The sequence below is a fragment of the Molothrus ater genome, chromosome 12 (assembly GCF_012460135.2).
Source record: "Molothrus ater isolate BHLD 08-10-18 breed brown headed cowbird chromosome 12, BPBGC_Mater_1.1, whole genome shotgun sequence".
NCBI classification, from domain to species: Eukaryota; Metazoa; Chordata; class Aves; order Passeriformes; family Icteridae; genus Molothrus; species Molothrus ater.
This window is the reverse complement of record NC_050489.2, coordinates 17,520,299-17,530,006: the sequence shown is the minus strand read 5'-3', so window position 1 is coordinate 17,530,006 and position 9,708 is coordinate 17,520,299. Positions and strand designations below refer to the sequence as shown.

At 40.5% G+C, this 9,708-nt stretch overlaps 1 protein-coding gene and 1 long non-coding RNA gene across 2 annotated transcripts in view; one reads left to right on the top strand and one right to left on the bottom strand.

The window, feature by feature from the left end:
- Positions 1-916: 916 nt before the first annotated feature.
- Positions 917-9,708, bottom strand: part of CDH13 (cadherin 13) — a 449,240-nt gene continuing 440,448 nt past the window's right edge. The window contains exon 14 of the mRNA XM_036390362.2: positions 917-1,648. Within this exon, the coding sequence (XP_036246255.1) occupies positions 1,641-1,648 (8 nt within the window). The 3' untranslated portion in view covers positions 917-1,640. The remainder of the gene's footprint in view (positions 1,649-9,708) is intronic.
- Positions 1,591-8,730, top strand: LOC118691241 (uncharacterized). The gene is made up of 4 exons (XR_004980983.2): positions 1,591-1,666; positions 2,556-2,625; positions 5,829-5,951; positions 8,548-8,730. It is a non-coding gene; the product is annotated as an uncharacterized LOC118691241 (long non-coding RNA).

Below are 9,708 nucleotides of genomic sequence, written 5' to 3'. Positions count from 1 at the left end.
GGTATAATACAGGAAGTCGGAGAAAAGCTATTGTACAGCAAATTTTAACCACCAACACACATTAATATCTAGTGTAGCATTATGGGAAACTAAATGTATGTCTGGACTTATTTTTAATGCTTCCAAAAATCTTTACTATTGGAACATAGATGTGGGGTGGAAGGTATGCTCATACTCTCACTGTGGTAAGGATGCCATCGAGTATGACCCATAATTACTGTAAAAAATGCCAACTAAAGAGTGCAGCTGCAAAGTTCTATTGCATAAGGAAGCTTTCTTGTTTAAACTTTAAATAAGCAAGTTTATTAAAATATTCTAAGACACTTACCTTACCCTAGTTACTGCCAAGCTCTAGTAAAAGCCACAGTCTGTCACTAGTATACTTTTTGTGTTAATTTTATAAAAATTTGGTGTGAGCTTTGATGGATCATTTACAGTTTATTAACAAGATGATCATCTTCATACAGTTAGAAGGATTCTTTTTTTTTTGTTGTTGTTTTTTGACCTTACATGCTCACAGAATAAAAAAGGATCCATATTCATAGAGAACAAACACCCTTTTTTCCCCTGTCTGCAAACAGGTGTGCTAAGTTTACACACACAAAGAAATGCTCTCGTTACTCTTAACTGGAAACTGTGTGTACATGTGTATGTATGTATATATATATCCAAAAGGATGGATTGGTGTGGCTGTGAGGGTATTTATGGAACAGGGCCCCTGTGCTGCTGCTGGCCCCGAGGCTGAGGCAGAGATCAGGGCTCTGGCAAGCTCTGAGCATTGGGCTCAGCTTCTCACCTGCAGAGCTGATAAAAACGTTTTGTCACCTGCCCCAGCCAACATTTCAGCCCTTTGGCCTCTCAAATCAGGCAGAGCTGCTCACACCTGGCTGCTCCTCCTGCATGCCCAGCTCCCTCTGGGGCAGGGGAGCAGTCCAGAGCAGGAACAAGCCCTGGGGATTTGCATTTCTCCTTTGCTGACCCTGAGGTACGAGAAGGGCCGCAGGCTCTCTGCTGCTCTGGACAGCAAACACAGCAGGTTTAGCCATGCTGGGACAGCTCCCATTCATCTGTGGCTGTGGTGGTGTTGTTCTTCTGCTCCCTCCCTTCTCTCACCCTCCAGATGAACGTTTTATAAAAGCTAAACCTGTGGTATAACTCTTCTCTCTATATAAATATATATATATACATACACTCATACATATACAAATACTAACCCACAGACAAAATATTTTCTGAACAGTTGAATAGCAACAAGTCAACAGATAGAAAAAAAATTGAGTCAATCTGGTTTCGTGGTGTTTTTTTTGTTTGTTTTTTTTTTTTTTTTTTTCTTTTTTTTCTGCTCACCCCAAGGTGGGTGGGGGTTTGGATGTCATGGTCTGTTAACATTCAGAGTAAATTTTGAGTAAACCTTGTGTCCTGCAGGAGGAATCCAGGGCCAAAGGGCAGAGGGGTGGAGGCTGTCGAACACCAAGGTACAGTTGGACAGATTGAGTGAGGTTGCAAACTAAACTGGAGCAACTGAGGCCGAGGAGTGAAGAACAGTCCTTGTAAACTGCAATCTTCAGGGCTGATGGGTTTTTTTCCTTTCTTCTCGTTGCCATGGCAACTCGGTAGGACAGCTTCAAATGGCAGAATTCTTACAGACCTAAAGGAGGAGATGGGGGTGAGTATTGCCATGCAAATCACAGGATCTTTATGTGTTTGGGGTTTTTTTTTTTTCCCCCCAGTCAAATCACTGGTTGGGTGCATGAACATTGCCAGTAGCTAAATATTGATTATTTGGGTCTAGGAACAATTAAAGTGAGTGCAGAAATCTCCAATTTCCAAGAGGAAAGCCCAAAATGTCATGGGGGGCAGTCAGAGACCTTTGTGGTGCAATTCTGGAAGATGTGGTGAGAGGATAAATCCTGAGCCAGGGCCTGATTCCCCACCTTGGGCACCTCCATCAGTTCCATTTGTGCCCAAGGAAATGCCAGCCCCTCCCTCCCTGCACACCCTGACAAGCAAAGAGCAAACAAACAAAATTCTTTTAAAAATTAACACTCTAATAGAGCTTTAGAGTTTGTGAATAAAGGGAATAAAAGGCCTGGTGCATCATATTAATGTTGCTACAGAAATAGAAGAGTTTTATGTGGCATTTCTATTAAATAAAGTGAATGTGGGGCTTGAATTCTGTTTTAGATGGACACCCTGATAATACCAAGGCAGTAAAGGAATTCAGAAAGGAGAGTTCAGGAGCAAATCTAACATCAGCTATAGCTCACACTCAGCCTATAAAACCAAGGGAAAGACTCAGTCAGCAAATGTTTTTCTAATGTTTATTGCATCTGTACACTTCAAAGATTGTAATATTGCAATATTGATAGTTTTGTCACCACCACAGAAATGTAATGGTCAATGTTAGATGCTGGTTTGCGCCCTTTAAAAAATTTTAATGATCTGTTTGCCTTTTAGGGCAAATCAAATTTAATTTAATTATTGATAAGGCTGTTTTGTTTTATCTGTTTCTTTCTTGTTATCCTTTGAACTGATGTCAATATTGAATTCTGCAGCAAGCAGGCACCTGGATGCCAACAGCTGCCTGGCCCCTTCCCTGCAGTGCTTCACTTCTGGTAAACAAAGGTAAATAAAGCAAATTAAGCGTAAGAAATCCATAGAGGTGCTGATGGATGGGGCTCACTGAAAGGAGAAGTTTAACTGAGATTTCCAAATAGGACAAAATCTGGAATTGCTTGGGCACATGGATTTTTATCCTGCTGCTGAAAGAAAAGGTCTGGCCACAAAATGAGGATCCAGACTCACATATAGGAGATTTATGGTCATGACTGCCAAAGTCTGGATATATTTGGATTAGGGATGCCAGCTAGAACTAAATTCTCATAAACAACCTGATCTCCTGGGTGGTGAAAAGAAAGAATTTGAGACTCTGGTCTCACAGACAACCTGAAAAATAGCATTTCCAGATCCCAATGAAGCTCAGTGTCATTAAAGGGGATTTGTTTAATCCTGGCTCAAAGGAGCTGACACTGGTCTGGGACTGATGAAACTGCTCTGAATCCTTGGGAGATCCTTGGGGGTCTTCCTGCTCAGGACAGGCACTTGGACATGATGAATGAGCAGCAGCTGTGGTGCTGAGTTTCTGTGCAATGCACTGGCTGAGACGTCACCAGAGAAATCTGTCAGCACAAAATTTATAAATTCCCCACCAACTGGAGCAGCCACTGAGCTGCTCCACCAACAGCCTGTAAACAAAGGGCAGGGTTTGGTGATTTATGTGCACACCTGAAGAAAAGCTTGTATATTTTACATTATATTGACAGGCATAATGAATGTGTGTGAGCCTTTCATACACATTGTGGGATGTACAGAAACCAGTTAATCTTTAATTATGACTCTTTCTCCGTTGCTGTTTTTGTATCTATTGAAGGCCAGTTTGTCTCTCACAAGGAATTTTGGACCCTCCCTGTTACCCCAGCTGCCTCTGCAGGCACCACCCCATTCCTGGCTCCTTTCACCTCAAAGCTCTACAAGCTCTGCTCAGATTTTCTTTCACTGAAATTTCTTCTCAACTCCATCCTTTCTTGCCTTTGATCCATTCAATCACATGCCTGAAAATGAAGTTCCCTTGGCTCCTGGGACTATCTCCTCCTGTAATTTTACCATGATTTCTCTAATCACTTTCCCAGCCTCTCCTTTGGTCTCGTTCCTCCAGTTTATTCCTTTAGGAAACCTTTTTCCCCCCCACTTTGGTTTCTTCCCCTTCTCAGTGCCACCATCCTTTCCTGCTCAGCAATGACATTGTTGCTGACAGTTCAGAGCTCTTACTCTCTTCTCCCACTTTTCCATTTAGTCTAAAATGTCAGCCTCTAGCTCTGATAACTTTTGGATGTTTTCCTGGCAGCTCTGCACAGCTACAACTCAGCTCTTAAACCTTCCCCCTGAAGCACTCCCTCCTTTGATTGCTCAGGACAACACCATCATCCTGCCTCTTGTTCAGGCCTGAAAGCACAAACAAACCAGAGGAGGTTTTTGTCATGGAATCTCCTTTCTAGCTCTGTATATTTAGGTTATGTCAATCTAGAGGATTCTCTCTCACAGGTTGTCCCAAAGGGCTTTTTGTAGCCATTCAAAGAGCCAAATCCCCTACCCAGGCTCTCACTTAGCAGGTTTGCAGCATCTTTTGTGAGCCCGTGACAAATTGAGCTGCTGTGTGCTCATCCCCTGCCAGCCTTGTGCTCTACCGAGCGTTTTCCTGCTCTGCCACTTTGACAAAACCTCTGTGGCTGTGCCTCCTTCACTGCCCCTTTCCCCCTGCGCATCCCTGGATTTTCCCTGCAGGAATTCCCTGGTTTTCCCCTCATCCACAGCCTGTGGTGACAACTTCCCCTGAGGTGTGTTCAGAGAAACCTGGGCCCCTTCCACAGGAAGCTGTGTCCCAACATCTCCTGACACTTCCACAAACTCTTGGCACTGGCAGAGGGTACCAAGACTACTCTGAATTCAGCTGAGCCTCGTGTTAAAAGAATTATCCCAAACACAGCCCTTAATGGTGATTGAGTAGAAAGAAGGGCTTTTTCCATCTCATTTTCTATGTCATGAACTGTGCACTTAGACCTACACCCCCACAAAGTATAATAATTTTTATTGAATAATAATTATTTGTTATTGAGTAGAAAAGTAGAAAATTTTGCACAGGTGGATTATTTAAAGGAATAGTTTTTTGCCTCTGGAAATCAGATTCAACACTCAAAATCATGGTCTGTAAAATTTCAGTAGACAACTTTTGGTAAGTAAGAATATGCAAGATCAAATCTATCTTGGGTCTTTCTGTTGCACACAAAATTGATTGGAAATTGTTCTGTCCTAGAGAGCATCAGTCTTTTATTTTCTGTGGTTAATAACAAGTGTCAGTTACAAATTTAATTTCTACAAAGAGTCTGATAAGGTCATGTAAGGTGTTAATTGGCCAAACATCCTGGCCAGTAACTCCCTTAACACAAAATCTACAGGAATCAAGGATAACCAAAGTATTGCCTGGAAAATTTAATGTTTATCCTCAACCAAGGATAACCAAAGTATTGCCTGGAAAACTCAATGTTTATCCTCAACCAAGGAAAACCAAACTATTGCCTGGAAAACTCAATGTTTATTCCCAATCAAGGAAAACCAAACTATTGCCTGGAAAACTCAATGTTTATTCCCAATCAAGGAAAACCAAACTATTGCCTGGAAAACTCAACCTGAAAGTGAGGAAATCCACTGAAACCAACACAACTGCTCTGTTATAAACTCACTGGGGAGATCTGAGCCTCTGGTCCATGTTTAAAATCTCTCTGTTCTCCCAGTTGGATTTCCAGTGTTCATTGTTGTTTCCTGTGTAGGAATTGTAGTTTTCTTGTTGGCTTTTCTTTTTATTTATTGTCCCCGTAAAGAAGGAACAAATGAAAGTTCCATAAATGCTCACACAGAGCCAAATTTTAGAGTCTACTTCATATTTGAGCCCCAGCTCACCTGGTGACTTTTCCACTCACTTTGATGGGATTGCATTGGTTTTTAGGTTTTTTTTTTTGAACCCATTATTATGTATTTTATAGCACAGACAATTTATAGTTTGCAGCTGGCAATAGCTCATAAAATATATTAGTATTTAAGGAATACTGTGAGCATAAAATGTGCAAATAATGCGTGCAGGGAGCACATTTGCTGATCAATGAGAACTATTTCTTTTAAGAACTTAATTCCCTGGTAAGCCTGTGCCTGGCAGGTTTAGATCTGCACACTAATGATAATTAGGCCTAGTAATTATTTTATTTTCTTTCTATCAGCTCTGCCTCCATATCTGGCCTCAGCACTCAGGAATTATTGCCCACCCTGTGTTGTTTCAGATGTGATTTGACAGAAATTACCTACAATGAGTGATTTACTGCCAAAGCACTCAAGCCACAAAGGTGAGGATGGAAATTTTTTCTCTTATTTTGTCCCTTCCACCTTTTCCTGTGGGTATCCAGGGATTCACAGCAGCACTAAGTGAGCACAGCTGTAGGGAATGTATTCCTCCAGAAATCTCTCTCATTTCAGTCTCTAATGTGATCTTCACCAATTTTATCTCACAGTTCTCCTCTGCTCTTCTACCTCTGATACTTGAGAGACATTCAGCCTTGTTCCTTCTGAGATAACAGTGAGATAGCAGAGAATTCACAGAATGACTAGGCTGGGAGAGACCTTAAAAAGATCCATAGCAGTGAGAAAGGCAGGGTTACTGCCATGTGTTTCTGAATTATTGCGTTTCTGTCAATGGGCTCAGATAGGAAAGCACAGCACCTTCTCAGCAGCAGCTGGTGGCTGTTGGCATCAGGAAGAAGAGGAGGTCTGGAAGTGAAGATTTTCTTCTGCTGGACAAATCCTGTGAGAGTCTGTCTGGAGCTAATGTACTAATAGCATCAATAAAAATAATTTTACTTTGGGGATATAGGTCTAAGTGCACAGTTCAGGGTAGGGAGACTCATGGCATAGAAAATTAGATGGAAAAACCCTTATTTCTCCTCAGCCAAGGTCTGCTGGCTGTATTTGAAGTTGATGATGGTGGTCAACTCCACAGGAAAGCCCTGCATTAGAGTTTCAAAAGCTGGTTTGGTTTGAAAAGGTGCAATTTACCTAATTTAGCCCAAGTTCCTAATGCTGGCTTCTTCAAAGGCTGCAGAGACATCTCCCTGCCTCTGTCACACTGGGCTAACTCAGGGTTTACTCCTCATGTTCAGCCACACAACAGAGGAAAATGGAGGGAAAAAAAAAATACCCAGAATTTAAGACAAAGATTTAATGATCTGCATTCCAGGGAAGAAGCAACTGGTGGGATGTAAATTCATTCCCTGAGGTTCCGGCTGCCAAGAGCTCACATTCCAGCAGAACCCTTCCCTCCAGCCAGCAGTGGGGTCTGCAGAACTTCTGATCTCAGAAATGCTCTGGTGCCCCCCGGCTTTCCCTGCTGCAGCCAGAGCTCTCTCTGAACATATTTACATTCCATTAGTGACTGAATCCCTTGCTTCTTTTAAAGACACAGGTCTAAACAGAGTAATTAACAGCCTTTGAAAGATGTGCTCTTTATGAGACCAAGCTCACCCTCTATTTCACAGACTCTGCTTCTACACTGCAGTTAAAACCTCATAAAAATTAAAGGCGTTTAAGTTTCTTGCTGACCCTCTGTACAGGAATGAGCTTTACCCAAAATGCATTCATCCTTTAATTCCCATTAAAGTAGGAGAGTTAACACAGCTGGAGTTTGGAGTTCAGCTCATGCATGCTCCATTTCTTTCAATTACCCTTTCATCAGAAATATTACATTAATCTGGCATAATTAAAAGTCTACATTACATCATGGACTTTATTGAAACCTCAGTAATGCTAAAGAGGTAACAAAAATGATAGAAGAGATCAGCACTGTGCTTCTGATTAGGCAGCTAATCAACATCCAGGTACTTCTTTCCTGGATTTACCATCTAGGAAAGGTCATTAATTAGAGGCACAGTTATTAGTTTAGCCTGGATGTAGAATTTTGAAAAATATAAATTATTTTCATGTGCATCACTGGTTGATCTGTCACTGGGAAGTTTCAACTGCAGAAGTTTCACAGTGTGCCTATAAATTATTATAAATTTCCCCCAAAATCTCATTGAATTTGAAGGACTGTTCCCAAACAGATACCCTGTGTTTTCATTCCTGCAATTAAGAAATTTGGGGTTAATATCAGCCAGAACAAACTGCTGATCTCACTGGCCACAACACCCTGGGGAAAAGTTCATAAAGACTCCAAAAGCAAATTAGTTTATCCTGAAAATCTGCAGCTCATAGCATCACACACAATTGGTTTCTCATTTAAGTGAGAAATTATTTGACATTATCCTGTTAAGGATGGGAGAAGCACTGTGTGAAATGAGAGGCTCATAATTGCCCTCAGAGCTTTGGGGGGCTCTCCTAAATCAGTGCCAGGGTTGGACTGCAGGAGCTGAAACTCTGCCAGGGGCTCTGCAATCAGCCCAGCGTGGCAGGGAGGGGCAAATGTGCCAGCCCCAGCTCCCAGCGGGCACAGGGGACACATTCCCCCTGCTGAGGTCCTTGCACCTGTGGGACACCAGCATTAGCAGCTCCCACACTGCTAATTTATTGTATTCATTATGATAGATTCATTCTTATTATATTAATTTATATAATCTATATCTATAAATATATATTTATATATACATAGATAGTAATATTAATATATAATATAACTATATTATAACTGTATATAATATAACTGTATATAATATAATATAATATAATATAATATAATATAATATAATATAATATATAATAATATATAATATATAATGATATATAATGGACTAGAATATATAATTAATATATAATGTATATTAATTATATAATATATAATTATATAAATATATATAAATAAATAAATATATATATATATATATATATATATAGATAGATAGATATAGATATAGATATAGATTTTTTTTTTTTTTTTTTTTTTTTTTTTATTAGGAGACTGCAGTGGCAGACCCAAAGCAGGGCTGGAGGAAGCCAAAGTGCTCTTTCTTCTGACCCTGGCAAGGGCACTGCTGAATTCTTGTCTGTGCCTGCCCTCCTCCCCATCAGGTACTCACACACACTCCCTGTGTAATGAGCTGCTCCTAAGTGAATAAAAGAAACATTTTCTGAAAGAAATGTTGGTCAGATGAAGCAAAATTCCAACTTTCCTTGCTTAGAAATTCAGAGCCATGTGCTTCCCTAGGTTTATCAAATAAAAACCATCTTCTAATACAATTCCTGTTCTCCAGGGAGGTGAAGAATCTCACTGGGAGATGGGGAGTTTTAAGGTAGAAAAGCCAAGATGTACTCCATTATTATTTTTTTAAAAATTGATGTGAATTTCAGTTGGATACTTTGTCAAAGCAGTGTTGCCTTCATTGGAGCAATAGGGAATAAATGCTTCCTTCATTTTTCAGTTCTGTCAAAACTAAACAATTGCAGAGGTGGCTGCCTGCAGCCTGCAAGGATATTTCCCCATGCTCTAATCTGATAAATGGAATGGAATGGTTGAAACTATTCAACAAGTGAAATGAATAAGTACAGTTTGGAAATAGCAGCACTGAACAAGTCTGCTGATATTTTTTTTTCATAGGGATGCTGAAAATGAAATGCATCAGCTGTAGCAGGGAGCCAACCCTTTAAAGGGCTGGAAGCTGCTCAGGCACTCAGATCTCATCTCCCACAGCAGCACAGCACAGGTTGCCAGCAGTTTTAAATAAGCAGAACATGAACAATCCAGGCACATTCAGATCTGTAGGTACAAACTCAACCCAGCTTGAAATCCTAAATTAATCATCTGAAGAAATTCTTGTTGAGTAAGAATAAAAACTAGAGTGAAGGATTATGCTTAGAAGCCACAGAAAAGGAAAAAAAACCAAACTAGAAAATCAGCCAGGTGTTGGTATCAACCTGCTCATTTCAAATCTTTTGAAGAACTGCTCCTAAAAGAGGTGCTTACCTAACCACCAACTAATGACCTATCCCAATTAATTATATTGATAAAGTGAGGTTTTAAGTCCTCATCTAAAATACTCCAAACATTAATTGTCGTTAAAGGGCTTTGAAAGGGTCCACTGGGTATTGCAGAAGCAAAGGCAGCAGCATCAAACCTTC